The sequence below is a fragment of the Urocampus carinirostris genome, chromosome 5, assembly GCF_059441175.1.
Source record: "Urocampus carinirostris isolate Australia breed hairy pipefish chromosome 5, RoL_Ucar_1.0, whole genome shotgun sequence".
Lineage (NCBI taxonomy): Eukaryota > Metazoa > Chordata > Actinopteri > Syngnathiformes > Syngnathidae > Urocampus > Urocampus carinirostris.
Genome location: NC_142353.1, coordinates 14,183,409 through 14,203,302, shown reverse-complemented (window position 1 = coordinate 14,203,302; position 19,894 = coordinate 14,183,409). Strand labels below are relative to the sequence as shown.

Sequence of the window (19,894 nt, the reverse complement as noted above, 5' to 3'; positions counted from 1 at the left end):
TGATTATGATAAAAATTGAAGTACTGTTGCTTTTTTCAAAGATAACACCCCACACATTGCTAACGTGGTTAATGTCTATTTTAGCTGCAAATGTCTGTTTAATGCAATATCTACAAATGTGTATGAAAGCTCATTTCCAGCAACCAGCTCTCTAATGTTCTAATTGTACATTCTGTTTGCCAATTGTGCCGAAAGGCCAATGGATAATTACAAAATCTCTATGCAATGATGTTATAGCTATAAACCAGGGGTCAGGAACCTATGGCTCGCGAGCCATATATGGCTCTTTCTATGGGTATCTGTGGCTCAGAGACAAATTTGATTGCATGCAAAATTCCTCCATCTTGTTCAAAACTTGAGGTGTTTATCATTTTCAGGTACACGCAGAGCCAAACCAAAGACAAATAGATTGGAATTACTTCGCAGTATATATAGGGCACGTTTTTCACTACAATTTACAGTCAAGGTGTCACACAAAAAAAGGGGGAAAAAAACACGTTTTGGCTGTACAACGCTAAAGAATCCTGTATACCAGCTCAGTAGCCTAGATGGTAAGGCGCCCGCTTTGAGACTGGGAGGTTCGGGTTCGCGCCCCGGCCGAGTCATTCCTAAGACTTAAAAAGTGGTCGGCGGCGCCCTCTCTTGGCTGCGGCTGCATCGGGTCAGGTGCAATCGACATTTCGTTCTGTGTACATTGTTACACAGAATGACAATACAAGGAAATTATTATTATTATTATTATTATTATATAAAAGCTCACTATATAATCTGTGTTCAGTGTTCAGATACCTTATGATGAATCCACAGAACTGTAAATACGCCAAAACACCGGAAGAGAACTTAGTCATTTGATTGGGTAAGTGGGAGGGATGGGTGGAGCTATGCAAAAAGTGCAAGCACTCCCTCCCATCTCTCGCCCTACGCCGTCTGCGCCAAAAGTGAGATCATCAGGCTCCCTATTTGCAGAATGTTGTGACGTTTTTACACAATAACTGCTGGCATCTGGTTTTGAAACCAATATGTATGAAAAAAAGGGTCAAAAGGAGTTTAACCGATCTTGAGTAATTGCAAGAAAGAGACAAGTTTAAAGTGCTATGTTTGTTGATTTTGGGACAGGGGCTCTGGCATTATTCTCTTTTCATAATTTTTATCAAATCATCAAAAATAAATGTGCTGAAGACTAAGCTTTTGTCTGGGGCGCGGGTTTAGCAATTTAGTAAATTTGTCTCATAATATATGGTGTGGCTTTTTCCCAAAACAAAATTAATATTTTTTGCTTTTATGGCTCTTTGAGTCAAAAAGGTTCCCGACCCCTGCTATAAACAGATAGCTACAAACAGTTTAGCTAGTTAGAGAAGGTCTAAAACTAACCTTCCTTTGATCTAATTGAGTATCTGAAGCATCACATTCCTAGGTGTGATTATACTTTCAGAACTGCCATAAAAATTGAACTTTCTTGTGAAATTCCACTATCTATTCTTGTTTTAAGAAATGAAGTGTGTTCCATGTGAGAACTTCCAAGAAACTGGAGATCTAAGAATGACAATACAAAGGAAATTATTATTATTATTATTATTATCTCCTTCAGTCAAGTCAAGTCATGTTTATTTGTATAGTCCTTAATCACCAAGAGTCTCAAAGGGCTGCACAGATCAAAGATTATTGCAAACTACAGACTATTCTGACACCATCCCCTAATCTAAAACCCACATGAGGGCAAATAATACACAGATATACACAATTCCATTTCCAAAAATGTTTACCTTAATATTGCATCGATCTGTCGGCAATTTACAACAGTTACTTGATGGTTGAATGACCATTAAAACACAGAACGTGCTGTGTACTACTGTCTTCAGAGAACAGCACCAGCAGGCTCTTACCAGAGTAGAAAGAGAAGTGGGAGGCTTTGCTGCCCAACCAAACAGGAGGATAAGTAGATAAGAATCTCTTGTTTGAGAAATGGACACCTTACAAGTCCTCAACGAGTAGCTTGGTTAAATAGTCGCCGCAAAATACCAGTTTCAACACCCACAATGAAGAGGCGACAAAGAGATGCTGGCCTTCAAGGCAGAGTGGAAAAGACAAAAAACATACTGGCCAACAAAACAAAGAGAGTAATATGAAAATATGAAAAGAAAACAGAAATTAGACAACTCATGGCCAAAAGAATATAGACATTGGACAACTCATGGACAAAATAATACAGTCATTGGACAACTCATTTGATGAATAAAAGTGTGACTTGTTCTTGGATAATACAAAATTGTCGGTGTGACCAGAAACATGTGAACGGTATGTGTATCTATTTTGCCCGTCGTAAACACATATTGTGTTCGAATGCAGCCATAAACTTTCCACTGTAGTGAACGCAGATGGGTTAGCTCATGCTGCAAACCCTAAGTACCAAAGATAACAACATGAACAAGATTGTGCTTGTGGCTGATCGCTTGAAAAATGAGACGCAGCGTCTCAGTTGTTCACGTAGAGGTGACATCATTTTGGATTCCAGACGACTGAAACCCGACGCAGGTGTTGCTGCGCCCCTCTCAGAATTGAACGGCATGAAAACGGGGCGAACTAATGCTCAGAAGGGAGCTCAACAACATTTTATTTGTGATTCTAGGTCGCTGGAGACCACAAGTATCATCCTGAGTGCTTTGTGTGTCTGAGCTGCAAGGTGGTGATCGAGGACCGGGATACCTACGCCTTAGTAGAACGTTCGATACTTTACTGGTAAGTGGTAACAGGGCTCAGGTCCACTTAAAATACTTGTTTACTGAGAGACAATTGAAAAAAATAGTAAATTCTGACTGCACTGCAATCACCATTTCATTCTTATATATTTTTATTTTCAATTTAGTAATTTGAGATGTGGATGAAGAATTAATTTACTTATCTTTATCCATTTATAAATATGTCTTACATCTACAATGAGAAAGATATTGTTAAAATATATGGTTCAACAAGAATTATTTTCGGTGGATTTCTGTTTTTTTTTTTTAATTTGCCTGAGCCAGAACTCGCATTCATATTGCTCAAACGGGTCAACATTCTGTTCTACCGGTAAGTTACTTTTTGTTGGACAGTTTTGTTTGCACGTGTGTTGAGTTTAAACTATAGTAGTCACTGAAAATAGGTAGGGAAGACATCGTTGGATTTTGAATTCGCAAGGAGGACAAGAAGAGACGCCTTCAGATAAGGAATTAATTTTCATTCCTTTTCTGAGGCCCACCCCTGACCACCTTCTTTTTAATCAATTTTCAAGGTTACAAAATCAGGTCAGCCCTAAGGGGTGAGGAAATCAAAGAACAGCCACATAGTTGGCCAATAGCCACAGTGATGTAATGGTAAAAACAACGAACAACAGTGCTCAATTGTCATCAAAATTAGTAACTGCCATCCTATGGAATCACCTTTGCAGGGGTCCAATATTGAAAACAGAATGAACTTATCAATGTGTTTAAAAAATAATTAAAAAAAATACAATATTAATTACAAACCAAAAAATAAATTCCAAAGGTGTTTCATTTCTTTGATGTCTCTGATAAGGCGCACAAAGTTATAATGTGCATTTTTCAATTTATGGCCGGATGGGGTTTTTAGTAGGTGTGGGCAATACTGTGAATTTTGGTATTAGTTCGATCCAAGTAAATACAGGGTAGTATTGATTGATTTTAAAAAACATTTTTCTTCCTTTGGAAATGTCAAGATTTGAATTGTTGAATCCCACTTGAGTTAGTTTATCATTTCTTTAAACACAGCTTTAAATTTTTCCCTTTTTTTATTAAATAACAACATTGCAAATATCTCTAATACAACAGTATTAGATAAAAGAGCCAAGAGAGTTAAACTAAATAAGCAGCAATTTAACGAAAACATATATGGTATAACAATGTCGTCAAGACAACTGAAGCACCTTCCATTAAACACTAAATTGAAAGTACAGTATCCCTCGTTTTTTTTACAGGCTCATGTATTTGTTTATCAAATACTGTATAATTACTGTACTTAATAAACTTTTTACAAATAATCTTTGGACTGCCAAATTATGATTTTTAGAAATAATCTTGATGTTTTATGGTACACAAATGGTTTAAGGACCCGATCAACTTTAAATTACATGATACCTTGCCACCATAACATGAATGGTATGGAAAACTGCCTTTACCTTCCGGTTTTGACCTACAGAAATGATATTCATTGTCTATATTCTTAGGGATCATTTCTATAGTTTTTGACTTCGGGAATGATCCCCGTCGGGTTAGGCGAATAAACCGATATCACAAATTGTGCTGGCTTGTTCGCAGCCATGATCATTGATTTTTGCAATCCGTAGATGGAACAAGAGCTTGCTCTGTCCACTCCACGCATCGGCCCGGTATTGCAGTACCTCCGGGAACGGTGCATTCGCAATGATCGCAGCAAGGCTTTAAGGATAGGACCTTAGCTTGGCCTTTTGGCTGAGAGTAAGAGTCCCGGCTCCTAGGCTTTGTAGCGTATTATGAACTGACCAATAACAGATAATGGATAATGAATAAAGAAGATAGATCAATAACCCTTAAAAAATTGTTGCAGCTTGTATCTCTCTGCAGGGTGGGCTTTTTTCATGTTTTTATTTAAATTTGTGGCGTTGCAGACCAGTTGAGCACAAAAATGTCACCAAGTATTGTCCTTTTCTGTACCTGGAAAAACAAAGCTCCACACCGTGCTGCGCTCCCCGTTTGCCTATTCTGGTCTGGGTGGTCACATGGATTTGGTCCTCTCTTCTGCTTGGGACCAATAGGGAGAGGTGCTTAAAGTTTGCCTGCCAGTAACACACTTGGCATACACCTAAAATGGCTGAGGGTGCTGGGTGAGAGAGAGAAATGCTGCTTGAGTAAATTGTGGCGGAGCTAAGTATTGATCACAGGATAATAGTCTTTATCCAATCCAAGTACTTGCTTAGTATTGCTAATATCGATATTTTAATCGATCCGCCTTCCCCTTTAGGTGCACTTTTTAGTTGGTAAAATACGGTAGTCATTTTCCCGGCCTTCTCTGGGGCCACGCCCCCGGGTGCCGCAACTTGAACCATCAGCCTTGTCCTCACATGTCAACTCACTCTGCCTCTGCACACAGCGGCAAGTGCTACAAGCAGGTGATCCTCACGCCCATGTTGGAGAAACACTCGCATGATTCCGTCCCGGACTCCCTCCCGCACACAGTGACGCTCGTCTCCATGCCTTCTGCGGCCAACGGCAAGAGGGGTTTCTCCGTGACGGTGCTACGGGACGTCAGCGGTTCGGCAAGCGTCCAAGTCAAAGAGTGAGCTTTAAACTGCACGTTGGTTTGTCGTGCTGCATGATATTTGTGTAAAGCATGAAACATATGTTTGTTACGCTTCCCTCCAGGGTCAGAGGGATGCTCATTAGTCCCGAGGTGCGGAATGCTATCCATGTTGGAGATCGGATCCTGGAGATCAACGGCGTTCCCGTGGGATCGCTGCTGGAGGAAGAGGTGACTTTTGCATACCTTCTTGCCACAGAAAGATTCACTCAGTGTCTCACGTAAATTCTAATTAGACCTTTCGTTTCATCTCACCATCGGCCAAATTCCTTTGTGGGCGTCCACGGCACATGGTAATTTTGCCATTCCAATCATTCTGGAATCATTAATGCATTCTTGAGCAGGGAGAGCATGCTCTGAAAGATATGTAATTTTGCGATGTCACTTCACGCTCGCAACGTAATTAGAAAATAATAACATTGCTTTCACTACTATTTCTCGTTTTCAACTGGGTATGTTGAATGCCATTTCTTGGGACTGCTGAATGCTTATCGGTTGAGAAATGGCTGGTGCTAGTACCACTAGGAGTGTGTTTTGCTCCATAATCTGACATTTTATTCTGTAAAACAAACTTGATTTAAACCATGAAAAAAATCATTACCTTTTTCTAAAGTGCAACTCCTTGGCATTCAGAAACACGAAAAGAAACTAAGAAAAAACATTGCGTTGATCATTAAATGTTACATTTAGAGAGCAAGCGCTGGAAAAAAAACTATGAAATCACTCCATTCTGAAGGAAAAAAAATATGGAATCATGTAAAGCAGACAAATAAATTTCCACCTCTGGTTTTTAATTGGGTTGAGATGTGGGCTATTTGGTTACCCCCTAAAACCACAAACTTTGTAAGGCTGGGCAAAAAATGTGAATAAAGATGTTGCAGTTTGGTCACCTATAGTATCTGTACTTTGGCATCTTCCTTTTGCTTTGTAGTATTTGTTTTGGGTTGCACAAGACAACCCAAAACAACATCTACCAGTCAAATATTACACGGTAACCCTTTAAAGAAATTGTGATGTGTCTTGCACAATATTTTTCCTTCTCATTTTTTATCTACGAATGAAGCAATACCCAAACATATAACTTTCATGTTATGACCTCATATTATGATCATGATCATAGCACTGTAGGGCAGTTCTTTTTTTTTTTTTTGTACAAAAGCATACAAGAGTTTTTTTGGTTTGCCTGTTTCTGGGGGACTACATTTGTATTGAAAATGCAAAAATATGCTTTGAAAAAAACAAGGGGCGGCAGTAGCTCAGGAGGTAGAGCGCTCGTCTTGGGATCAAGGGCTCCCAGTTCGAATCCCGGCTCGTCCGTGTTTTATGTCGAAGTGTCCTTGGGTAAGACACTGAACCCCTAATACCCCCAATAAGCAGGTTAGCGCCTAACATGGCTGCAAGGCCGCTATTGGGAAATGTGGAGCACATTGTAAAGCGCTTTGGGAAGTCATTGACTTGAAAAGCGCTATATAAATGCAGATCATTTCATTTCATCATTGATAGAATAACACACAGGTATACAAGCAGACATTTTTTAAAAAACAGATTTGCTGCTTTGCAAAAACAACCCACTTTTGTTTTATGTTATTATATCACCATTTCACTTTGAAATGGCCGCTCTACTAATTTATTAACTTAATACCACTCCTTTGTACCTTGCCTTAATAAGCAGACAAACAGACAACAGTTGCCATGGTGATGATGCTTGACCCACTTGGATTAATTATATGTCCCCTCATTAAAGACAGAAAACAAAGGAAGTTGTATATACTTCAGGAGGTTTTGAAACTGTACAAAAAACATTTATTTCATTGTTAGTTAAACGTTTTAGGGAGATCTTTGCCTGCAAGCATTTTTTTCATACATATATATCATGTAAACGCAAAGGCGTAACGGTCATTGTATACCATATACCGTGTTTTACGACTTTAAGTGCGCCTGTAAAATGGAAATGCATACTGGTGTATTATTATATTTGTGAATTTTTGATCAGTCAAGTCATGTATATTTGTATAGGCCTTAATCACAAGAAGTCTCAAAAGGCTGTACAGACTACTATTACACCCTCACCCTCAAACACGCAGATTTCTTCTTGGCTCTTGGAATCACGAGCAAAGCAACGTTTTTGGAGCGAAGGCTCCGATCAGAAATATACAAAGAAATTAAATCAAGTAAAAATACTGTTAAATGCTAAGTCATACATAAAAAAGTAAAACAAAACAAAAATATGAACAACGCAGGGTCAAAAATACTCCACTGCCTTGAAATGGTTTAGTCCATTTGATTCCTAGCACAGCTCTCGCTCTGCTTCCCGCTCACCTTTCACTCTGCTAGTGTCACTTGCGGCAAAACAGCGGAGTCCGTGGAAGCTCCGGTGTATTACGTGAGAGTATGTTATTATGAAAACCCAAAAGTGCCATAATTCAATTTAAAAAACGAACATTCAATAAATAAAACAGCCTTAAAATAATAAAAAAAACACATATTGAATATAAAACTTGCTGTGCATTGACCAAATATCAGTCACTTTATTGCAGAACAACAATTTCATGACATTGGCGGTAATGGGGATTGAACCTGGATAGCGACCCTGAGAGCCCCAAATCCTATCCTAGCCACTAAGGACATGGATGACGTACGAAAAGACAAAAGCTTTTATCTCATTATCACACTACCAGTTGAATGTCTAACAATACTCTCGTGGCCCAGTCCAATTATTGCTTAAGAAACTTGGTAACGTGAGTCGTGATTGAACATAGTGAGACGATGACATTAAACTCATTTTTGGTTGCACTACACATTACAGCAGCCTCTAGTGGACGCATATAAAATAATCCCTTTAATTACAGCGGAATGTTGTTATCAGTGTTGTTTTAGTGGAAAACCCTGTTTGACCCAACCTCACCCAGATCCTAGCTTCAGTGGCCCCCAATTGAATTGCATTGGAGATGCCTGATATAAAGGATTCCTTACCAATGTATAGCCGAAATAATGTCTGTTGCTACAGTTGTGTGAATGGGTAAGTGTGAAATACATTGTAAAGCGCTTTGATAGATAGATACTTTATTCATCCACGTAGGGAAATTCACATTTCCAGCAGTATCCTTGTGTTAAAAAATAAAACAAGACATGTAGAATACAAAAATACCCAACACCCTGAACTGGTTGCGTCCCAGTCGCAGGGCACACGGGGACAGACAACTCACTTACTCATTCACACCTAGGGACAATTTAGACCGGCCAATTAAACTGCCATGCATGTTTTTGGGATGTGTGAGGAAACTGGAGTACAAGGGGAGAACATGCAAACTCCACACAGGAAGGTTTGATCTCATGACCTTTAGAACTGTGCTGTACACGCGCTAACCAATGTTTTTGAAAAGTGGGAGGAAACCAGAGTACCCGTAGGAAACCCACGCAAGCATGGGGAGAACATGCAAATTCCGCACAGGCTGGTAGCAGGATTTGATCCCATGACCTCAGAAATGTGACGCGGACGCGCTAACCACACATCCGCCGTGCCGCCCACATTTACAACATTTAGTAAAAAAAAATACTTTGCAGGAATACATTTTTATTTAAAACTTTATTTCGGATATATAATGCGCCGATAGAGGAATTGTGTGATAATATTAATCACTGACACGAGAGAGACAGAGAAAGATTGGGTTTACTCAGAAAATGTACAGACCAGCACCTTATCCACCAATGCATGTTTATCATATTGTGTCTCAGCTAAAAGCACTTATATTTTTGTCTTTATTTCTTTTTTCCTTCAACGTACACTCATTATTGCGAGCCTGCCCCAGCATTTTTGTGAGGCCGCTTAAAGTGGGCACCTGGCAGCAAAGTTGCTCATCTCATCTCATTAGCCGTACCGCTTATCCTCATTAGGGTCGCGGGGGGGCTGGAGCCCATCCCAGCCATCTCCGGGCAGTGGGCAGGGGACACCCTGAACTGGTTGCCAGCCAATCGCAGGGCACACAGGGACAGACAACTCATTCGCTCATTCACACCTAGGGACGATAATTTCAGGGACATTTAATAATTGTGATTTTAGACTTCTTTTTGTATTTTGCAGATGTTAGTTGTTTTAATTCTACTATTTGATCACTAGCTGTTATGTTTTGTGAATAATTAACTTACCTGAGTAAATCTGAATACTTACAAGAGGTTTGGCATCCCTACTTGAAACAAGCAAAACAGTTTGTTGGAAGTTTAGAAAGTGAACAATTGGTGTGTTTAAAACCATATTGGATAATGTTCTCCGAATGTAAACTAAAACATAGCATATCTTGGTTGCCATGTGAAAGAGAAATAGTATCTTTGTTCAATAACCTATGGTACGTGGTTAAAAATTGAGCACTAACATTAGTTTCCTCCAATTTTTTTTCAAATTTAAATTGTATTTATGTGTGAATGTTGGGAAGAGTAAGGTGATGGAGTGGGCATGGCGTTAGAAATAAGGTTGCATGGACAGGTGCTGGAAGAAGTTGAAAGCTTTAGGTACCTGGGTTGTGATGTGGCTGCAGTTGGTGGAATGGAGTGCGAGGTATTGCACAGAGTGAATCAAGGATTCAAGGTTTTGGGTGCTCTGAGGAGAGTGATGAGCAACAAGAGTCTAAGTATGGATGTTAAGAGGGGACTTTATGAGCGTGTGATTGTGCCGACTGTGTTGCATGGTGCAGAGACTTGGAGCCTGAACGCAGATTTTAAAAGGAAATTAAATTTTTGGGAGATGAAGTGTTTGAGGAGTATGTTAGGAGTGACAAGATTGGATAGATAGAGAAATGAAATTGTGAGAGACAGAACAGTCTTAGTAGTGGAACTGAGCAAGCGTGTGGATAAGAGGGTACTTGGTTCGTTTGGACACATAGAGAGGATGGATGAGGAGCGAATGTTGAAGAGGATCTACAGAGCAGAAGTAAATGGAAGGAGACCAAGAGGAAGGCCACGATTGAAGTGGATGGATGGTGTTACGAGTGCACTGCAGGAAAGAGGTCTAAATCTAGTGGAAGCTAGAGCTCTTGTTGGTGATAGGAATGAGTGGAGAGGTGTTGTAAAAGGATAGTCGGATGTTTGGACGCGTTCTAAGGGACATGCAGGGCACCTGTATGATGCGGCAGGGGTAAACCAGTGAAAGCTGTCGGGCCCTGCTGTTGAACAGAAGAGTGTGTTGTGTCACCCTGACCCGAGTGACATGGCTGCTTTCTTGTGTCCCGTTTCATCTGGAGGGACGAAAGCATGACCAACTTAGGTGCAGAGGTGCCTAACTTGTGGGTGTTTGGGCATTTGGTTTGGCCATGGTCCAAAAATTCTTGAGTGTGGTTTTTTGCTACTTTTTCCCTTTTTTATTTTCTTTGTTATTGTATGTGTTTGTCTTGCTGTCGGTCACCCTTCTTGAGGGATATGACTAAGGTAGATAGTTGGATAGATAGATAGATTGCATTTATATTGTTTTTGTCTTTTGAAAGCATATTTGGTTTTGGAGTAAACCAAAGTAGTCCAGTTACAATACTTCAATATCTCAGTATTCAGATTACGTTACTGATTACATTTTCTAACAGTTGACTAGTTACTGTGGGATTACATTTTATAGTCACCCTCTCAACCCTGAATTTATCATGCCAACTCAACAGCAGAGAATTGTTAACCGTATAATACTTCTTTCCTGTTCTTTGTTTAGGTGGACGACCTCATTCATCGCACCACTCAAACTTTACAGCTGCTTATCGAATACGACCCAGTCAGACAACGTTTGGACCGCCTGCGCCTGGAAACCTCCCGCAATGTTTTGGGGGCTCCGGCGAGCTCCCGCATGCGCTTGTCCTCGCCATCCAACGCCGTCCTGGAGAGGACCGAGGTGGACAATAGCACACTTAAGAGGAGATCTTTGAGGTGCGTCTTCGCTTCAAAAATCCCAGGCGTGTAGCGTGTTGAATGTACAGGGTGTTTCAATCAGAATTTGTACGGGTGCTTGACATTTTTGTAAAATGGAGTTTTAAGGTTTGAGAAGTGCCTAAATTTCAGGTGATGCGCTTCAAATGCTTGAAATCGTTGTAATGTTTCTTAGGTTAGGTGCTGGGCTAGGGTGTTAGGAGGTTTGGGTTTCAAATAAGGGTTTTAAACAAATGTTATGCTTACAAAAATAGGATTGGTGCTAGGGTTAGAAACTAAGGTTTAGGCTTCTTATAGGGTATTAAACTGAATTTAGGGTCCTGAAATGGGGTTGGGGCTAGGGCTACAGTTGGGGCTAGGGCTACAGCTAGAGTTAGGTGTAGGGTTAGGGACTTGGGTTTGAGCTCCATATTAGGATTCCACATTGAATGTTGGCTTCTAAAATAAGTTTAGAGCTAGGGTTACGGTTTGAAACCAGGTTAGGGTTAGGTGTAGGGTTAGGGTTGGGAGCTAGGGTTTGGGGTGCAAGGTTCTAAACCGATTTTAGTGTACCGTGATAAGGTTGGGGCTGGAGTTAGGGTGTGAAACTAAGGTTTAGGCTTCCGTTCTTTTGATCGGCACTGTATTTTTATTTTAACGGTACTTGAAAAATTGGGAAATTGGCTTTGAAAGTCCTTAAAAAGTACTTTAATTTGACCATGAAAAAGGTGTACAAACCCTTTTTAACATGTGGTGTCCTTTGAAATAGAAATATCAAAGGAAAAGGTCACGAGGTGTTAAATAAGGAGAACAGGGCAGCCATTTCAGAAACACTGTTTTTAACGCCAGCACGCCCGGACCATCTGGATTACTGATTTGACGTATGCTGTGTCTTAGGCGGTGCACATTTTGAACATTTGTGAAACCATTCACATTTTTAACTCACTAGTGAATTTCTAAATCATCTGCAACGCTTATCCTCAGTCGGGTTGCAGGGGTGTGGGAGCCCATCCCAGCCATCTCCGGCCAGTGGGCAGGGGACACCCTGAACTGGTTGCCGGACAGTCGCAGGGCAGAAGAATAAATCATATGATCTTCAACATTAGTAATTTTTAATTTTATTTGCCTTAATGATGTACTTTCTGTGACATTTGCATCTCAAAAGATATCAAATGTTTTGAAACACCCTGTATAACTCAACCTTTTTATATATCCCTAAACAAAGGTTTTATTGGGGTTGGCAATATTGAAAAATATTAATGATGAAACACTTTTTAGTCAAATATTTGAGCAGTTTGAGAATCATACTTTTGGTAGGATTTCTTTAAATATTTTGAATAAAAACATTAAACAAAATAAGTCATAAATAAATTACACATAAAATTATCACCTGTACTTGACAAGTACCGGTAATCATTAATATTGGTATTAGAATTTTGTGGTATGGCCGATTATTTTTACGTCATTACACAATTCATATATTTATTTTTGTAAAGGATAGTTTGTAAAACGTGTGGTTTGCTACATCAAAATATTTTGCTGAAAAGCGCATTTTATTTTTCGTTTCCCTAAAAAAAGGTGAACTATTTAGTTTTAAATAATAATCCTTAAAAATTTGTCAATTTTTTAAGTTTGTATAAAAAAATGTGTTTAATAATAAAGAATAATTTTGTAATCAGTCAAAACTGTTGTCAGTTACTTAAAATCATTTCGCCCGTTTTCAAGGATCATTTTATTTTACTGCAAAAATAAATGAGGTTAACCCTGTTTTTTCTCATCTAAGATAAAAATTTTGAGGTGTAGTTTTTGTTTTATGTTTTTTTTAAATTTTGCTTTTGATGAGTGAAAACATCTGCCTTTTTTTAAAGTAAGGGCCATTGTGAAGATCTATTTTAAGAAATACATAAATTTGAAAAAAATAATTTTGAATATCATTTAAATTTTAAGTACAGTATTTGTGATATTTTGAAATAATGACATAATTCACTAAATACTTTGGAATTATTATACCAAAAATACCTTTTCACACGATCTATGGCATGGTGGAGGACTGTTTAGCACGTCACCCTCATAGTTCAGAGATCCCCGGTTGGATTCCAGCTACCAGCATCGCTGTGCAAAGTTTGCATGTTTTCCCAGTGCGTGCGTGGGTTTTCTCTAGGTGCCCAGTTTTCTCTCACTTCCCCAAAACATGTATGGCAGGCTGATTGGTAACCCTATATTGTTTTTAGATATGGGTGCGTGTGTTGATGGTTTTATGTCAATGAGTACCCTGTGATTGGCAATCAGTCCAGGGTGTCCACTGCCCGATGTCAGATGAGTTGGACTCCAACCCCCTCTTGATCCTAGTGAGATTAAGTGGTTTGGAAAAAAAGGAATTAATGTTTGAATTAAATTTTCCCCGTGCTTTTCTTTTACGTACAGTACCTCCTTTTGAGAAACTGGTCTAATTGACCGTGCTGTTGGATTGCAGGCGGAGCAACAGCATTTGCAAGTCCCCCGGCCCAAACTCCCCCAAAGAAAACCTTTTCATCACCAGGGACATCGGACGCTCGGAATCATTGAGATCGTCCAGCAGCTGCTCTCATCGCATCTTCAGGCCGTGCGACCTCATCCACGGCGAGATTTTGGGAAAAGGCTTCTTTGGACAAGCGATCAAGGTCCCTCCTCCCCCCCTCTCTCAGTATCTCCTCGTGGTTATCGAGAGGTTGCGAACAATCTTTCTCCTTTTTGGGCTGGCAGGTCACTCATAAAGCCACAGGAGAAGTGATGGTAATGAAGGAGCTGCTTCGCTGTGACGAGGAAACACAGAAAACTTTCCTAAAGGAGGTAATTGGTTGCAGGAGGGCTCCGCTTCCTCTCCCATAAAACAGCACACTGTCCACCTGTAATGTATTTCATGTACTGGGGAAAGAGCACCACATGTTCAGACACTGTTTTATTTTTGCTGAGAACAACTTCGGCCCCGCTCTGGTTGCAAATCATTGATTTGGCCATTTAATGTTTGCTTTCTACCGTGTCAGGTTTTTCCATTAGCTTGAATTAATAATCTTTCATTTTTTTCTTACAAAAGGTCAAAGTTATGCGTGGCCTGGACCATCCTCATGTCCTCAAGTTCATCGGTGTACTGTACAAGGACAAGAGGCTCAATCTGATCACGGAATTCATCGAAGGGGGTACCCTCAAGGACTTTATTCGAGACACTGTGAGTTTCAAACCAGCCTCAAGAATGACTCGGATTCTAATTTACCACACAGTAAGGTCGAATACAATATTTACATTTCTAAATTACAACGGGTATCATTTTGAGTTGCTGTTTATTGTTCCTTAATGACCATCATTCCTATAACCTCTTAGAAAAACGGGGGGCAAACGTTTTGAGAGGTGAGCTGCATTGTGTTGAAAGAAATTGGCAGATGGGCCTGGGGCCAGGATGGTATCCACAGAAATCTGATACCTCGGCAACACATGAGGGAAAAAGTTAATGTCGGAGTAATCAAGTTCTCATATTGTTGCTGCAAATTTGTAAAACAATATCTCAATTTTTAAGCATTTTTTTTAAAAGTAACAAAAATAGAAAATAAAAAAATTAGAATAGCAGCAATGATATAAACTTATCCATACATTTACATGCATATTTTATGTTTCTTTTTATTGTCCATAAATAGACCTTTTCATCAACTTGGTTTATGAAATGGTCAGAATTAATGCAAATACATGTCCTGTTTTTTTTTAAAAGCACTTAATTTGATCATATAAATTGAAAGACAACAAAAGATTTAGGGGTAACTCAAAAGTGCGTTTTTGATCAAACAGTAATGGAAGTGGGCCATTTGGGCATCACCCGCAATGAGTCACACTCGTCCTCCATAATGGACAAGAGTATGAGGTTAAGATTACTCATAAACTAAAGAATATACGTGTGCCTGGATATAAACACTTCCACTGAGGTTGCAGATCGTATCTCAAAATATTTCACAGCATTGGGATCCGAATAGAGAACGCTCTTGAACTTGCGGATTTCTTCTTTGCTCTTGGAACCACTAGTAGACCAGCATTTTCCGAGCCAAGACTCAGAGCAAGAAAAAAGAGGGAATTTAAGTCAGATAATTATGAGGGGGCAAGTCCATGCAAAATTTGTTTTGTTACCAACACAACCCTACAATCATCAAAGACACACAAAGAAAGGAACTGTAACCAACAAACCTGAGATTAGTTTTAACATTTTCCACGAATGAGAAAAGAACAGAGGGAGGGTGGATAATTTGGGTTTGATGTAAACCAATCACTGTTAAAATCGTAATTGTTTTTTTATGAATGTTCCATTTAAGAATTTTCTGTGATGGCAAAAATACCATTCTGATGATGTCATTGATTGCCCACCGGTCTTCATTTTGTTTCTAACAGGATCCGTTTCCATGGGAGCAAAGAGTTAGCTTTGCAAACAGCATCGCATCTGGAATGGTGAGGAGGGGCTCTGTGGATTGCTCTCCAATGAGAATATTTTTTTCATTTAAACATTAAAATATAAGTGTTATTTCCTATTTCCCTCTGTTTCAGTCCTACCTTCATTCTATGAGCATCATACACCGAGACCTCAACTCTCATAACTGCCTGGTGAAACTGGTGAGTGCGGCAATCCCAAAAACGAATCTGTTTTGTCTTTGACGTCTTCCGGCAAACTTATCTTTCAACAGGACAACACTGTGGTGGTCGCCGATTTCGGACTGTCTCGACTCATTGTGGAAGAGAAGGTGAAACCGTCGCCCGAAAAGGCCTCCACCAAAAAGAGGCTGCTCCGACGTACTGATCGGAAAAAGAGGTACACGGTTGTTGGGAACCCCTACTGGATGGCCCCGGAGATGCTTAACGGTAAGTTGTAATATCAACTGCGGGTGACAAACATAAGAAACTTTCTTTAATTGCATTTGATTGTATCCCAGGAAAACGCTACGATGAAAAGGTTGACATTTTCTCCTTTGGGATTGTTCTTTGTGAGGTGAGGAACTGAAACCTAGTTGAAAAAGACCCCAAGCTGCATTTTTTGGGGGTCAAATACTGACCATCGCTCACCCATCTGTTGTGTGTGATCCAGATCATCGGAAAGGTCTACGCAGATCCAGAATGCCTCCCTAGAACTCTGGACTTTGGTCTGAATGTGGGAAAGTTTGTGGAGAAATTCCTCCCTGAAGATTGCCCGCCGGCGTTCTTTCCGCTGGCCGTGGCGTGCTGCGACCTCACGCCAGACAATCGGTGAGTGATCAGAAATCGAGAAGAAACCGATAAGATACCGTTGCCCCCATATGGAAAAAAATGTATATCCTCAAAATGTGTTTTCATTTGTTCATTTCCAAAATATAGTTTTTATTGTCTTGTATTTTCCATACAAAAGGCGTACCGGACTATAAGGCGCTACAGTAGGAACGTCAACAAGAGAGTCAGATAGTTCAGTCAAACTTATTAACCCCTGAACATTCTGACAGCTCGCAAAAGAAGCAAATACGTGTCTCAGACACGTATGGACACGGTGTCTGTACGATGTCACCAATCACTCAAATGCGTCCTTCCACATATCATTAGGAAGGTTAAACTCTAGGGATTCAAGAAATGCCAAACATTTCTTAGTTTCTCATTTCTTTTTCGCTGGCAACTGTGTGGACAGCAAAGTAAGAATTTCATTGTGCAGGGAAATATGGTTCTTTACTGTGTATATGACAATAAACACTTTGAATTGCATTGAATTGAAAAATAGGCTCATCACAGAAACTTTAAGATCATTCTAAAACAAGATATAAAGCCGGGGTAGCTCACCAAAGTAGTCTTGCAGCCATCACATTCAATAATAAGACATAACCATGGTCCTCTTACATCTGTGAGTGTAGTAAATCCAAACGTGTAAAATATTTACATACTCCAAAACACGCAATAATTCTGACAATTAAAAATAAAAAAAAATCCCCCGAGAAGCATCAGTGGACGCTACTTGTTGCTAGCTGTCTGTTTAGCCCCATACTTCCTGTTTACAAATACAGTAGTAAAAAATGTTTTCTCCAGGCCGTAGAGCAACCTAACGTGTGATTCACATCTTTTTCAGGCAATTGCAAGCTTTGTTTTGCCCCGCTTTAGCCTATGCGAGCCTGTGAATGCTAAAAAGGACCCGCCACCTTTACGTCCGAATAACTTTATCAATAGTGACCGATTCAAATGATGATTGACACATTGGTTGGGAAATGAAACGCCGGTATATATATCCCAACATACACGGCGGACTACTTGTCCTACGGGGGAAAATGTAATCGTCGGCTGCTTGCCTTAGTTGCGAGACCTTGTGACCTAATATTGATCCATATATAAGGTGCACTGTATTATAAGGCGCATGGTCAGTTTTTGAAAAAACAAAAGGCTTTTAGGTGCGCCTTATTGTGCGGAGAATATGGTAATGGTTTTCCGAATCTGTTTTAATGTATATTTGCTTTAACATAAATATTTCCAACATTAAATGAGGAATAACAGGGTTTCTTTTCATCCTCCCGAAAATATAAAAATAATGTTTTAAGATGTTTATCACGTGGCAGTGACAATATGCCTTAATTCTTAGACCGCTTTCTTTAAAGGGGTCTGTGTGTATTATATGACCGCTAGATGTCACTGTGTTGAAAAGTGCAACAAAAAACCAGTGCACAAAGAAGAACGCAAACTACAGAGACTCAAATAGACCAAAACACACGCTGTTAGTTCTTATTTTTTGCCCAAACTTTTTAAATTATTTGGGGTACTTGTAAAAGAAATGCTAATATCTCGACCTATAAGTATTTAAAGAAAATGACTTTATATATAATGGTTCCTGTATGTTTGCTTATTATTTAAATCAGTATTTTTTTACGGCAAGGATGTGCTAAATAATACACACGGTCCCTTTAAGTGAAAATGTTTGTGTGGGTTTCATGAAACAAAACAAGTTATCAGATATAATTCCCTGTACTACCATAAAATCAGATTATTAGTATATAAAAAGAAAAAGGTAAATGCTAACTTCTACTGATATGGAACATTTTAGTTACTTGGCTGATCAATTGAGTAAGCAAATAGACTGAAAAATTGCATTTTTGGTTGTTGTTTTTTCCCAAGATAACATTGGGCAATATTTTGCAGCTCACAAAAAGCACTAAATTTAAATATTTTTCGTCAAGAGTATAGTCTACTCTAGATATTATATTAGGCCATGTACTGTTGTCATGAATTTCAATGTAATATTTATTTTCCTAGAAAATTCCCCAAAAAGTGGTCGGCAAACTACAGCTCACGGGCCTGATCAGGATCAGACACACCAATGGATTTATTCAGCCGACGAGACAAAGCTTAGAGAAGCAAAAAACAAACAAGAGACCCTATCATGTCAAACAATGACCTGCTGTTTTAAATATGTCCACTGGATGTCGCTAAAGCTCCTCTCCCAAAGCTGTATTCGCTGACTACCATTTATCAACTAGAGAACAATTGAGGAAAAGGCCATCCTAATGTTATTTTACATGAAATATTAGTCATGGACGTGCTGTTTAAGGCAAACTATTGCACCTGAATTAAAGAATACAGAATTAAAAATAATGCCTAGGTGTTTTTTACAGAAGATTAAAGAATCTTTAGCTCCTATCTATGATATGTATGAAATAAAACAGCGAAGGTCCAAAATTCAGGTAACCATTTTCATCCCCCCAAAAAGCTGGATAATCCTTTTAAGTCATTAAATCAGTCGTTTACATTTGTGATTTAAGATTCAATGCAACATTTTTGCTTAACAAAAAAATCCTACTAGTAAAAATGTTGTCATTATTTAGGTGTATTTTTTATCCTGTGTCCCTCTTGTGTGCACCCATTAAAACTATATTTATCTTTCCGCTCATGGCCAACATTCTAATAGCTGGCTGTATTTTTCTGTACTTGCTTTTTTACATTTCATACCATAAAACACACCTTAAGTAGCCCTATTGCATTATGTTTATCAATACAAAATGATCAAATTTAGTGCTTAAAAAGGAAGATTTCAATTTGCTTTTACTTTTGTAAATACAGTAAATATATTTACAGACGTGGCCCTACTTTTGAACGATATAGGTTCTGGATGATCGTTGGTAAGTTGAATTTGTTCGTAAGTTGCTTCAGTGCTATATTTTGTCTATTGACATTTATATAAGTATGTTTAAGGCTTGTATAAGTAACCTGTATTGTTTTGTACTAAAAAAATAACATTTCATAAAATAATAGATAAATAAAATAAAGATAAATAAAGCGATGTTAAAGTTACTTTTGGAAGATGGGCTTCAAGAGGTCCACCTCCGTGTTAGTGGCCAGAAAAAAGTGATCCAACCATTTTCTCAACCGCATCAAGCTTTCTTATTCCACTTTCGTTTCAAAAGAAACGGCTCACCTCTTTACACTTTACAACAACCATATTGAATTGGTGCACGAGATATTAAAAAATAAAAATGTCAAAGTTCTTAGTGCCTCAGGAGATAGTATAGACATAGTATCGACAGTATAGTCTGTTTACACACAAACTAGGAAGTGGAAGCTGATTTTTTTTCCTCTCAAAGCGCTACACGCCGGTAGCGGTGGAAAGAAGCTCTACAGTACTGTCCTGTACTCGGTAAAAGGAACACGCAATACAAAATCTAACCTACAGCAATGGCTG

At 39.1% G+C, this 19,894-nt stretch overlaps 1 protein-coding gene and 1 pseudogene across 1 annotated transcript in view; both read left to right on the top strand.

Moving 5' to 3' along the window:
• Positions 1–19,894, top strand: part of limk2 (LIM domain kinase 2) — a 44,518-nt gene that overhangs the window by 22,528 nt on the left and 2,096 nt on the right. The window contains exons 4-15 of the mRNA XM_088335861.1: positions 2,627–2,736; positions 5,122–5,307; positions 5,394–5,499; positions 11,015–11,226; positions 13,679–13,865; positions 13,948–14,034; positions 14,279–14,410; positions 15,613–15,669; positions 15,766–15,831; positions 15,903–16,077; positions 16,149–16,204; positions 16,301–16,458. Coding sequence (XP_088191987.1) covers positions 2,627–2,736; positions 5,122–5,307; positions 5,394–5,499; positions 11,015–11,226; positions 13,679–13,865; positions 13,948–14,034; positions 14,279–14,410; positions 15,613–15,669; positions 15,766–15,831; positions 15,903–16,077; positions 16,149–16,204; positions 16,301–16,458 — 1,532 coding nt within the window. The remainder of the gene's footprint in view (positions 1–2,626; positions 2,737–5,121; positions 5,308–5,393; positions 5,500–11,014; positions 11,227–13,678; positions 13,866–13,947; positions 14,035–14,278; positions 14,411–15,612; positions 15,670–15,765; positions 15,832–15,902; positions 16,078–16,148; positions 16,205–16,300; positions 16,459–19,894) is intronic.
• On the top strand, positions 4,249–4,415 carry LOC148365505 (U2 spliceosomal RNA; annotated as a pseudogene).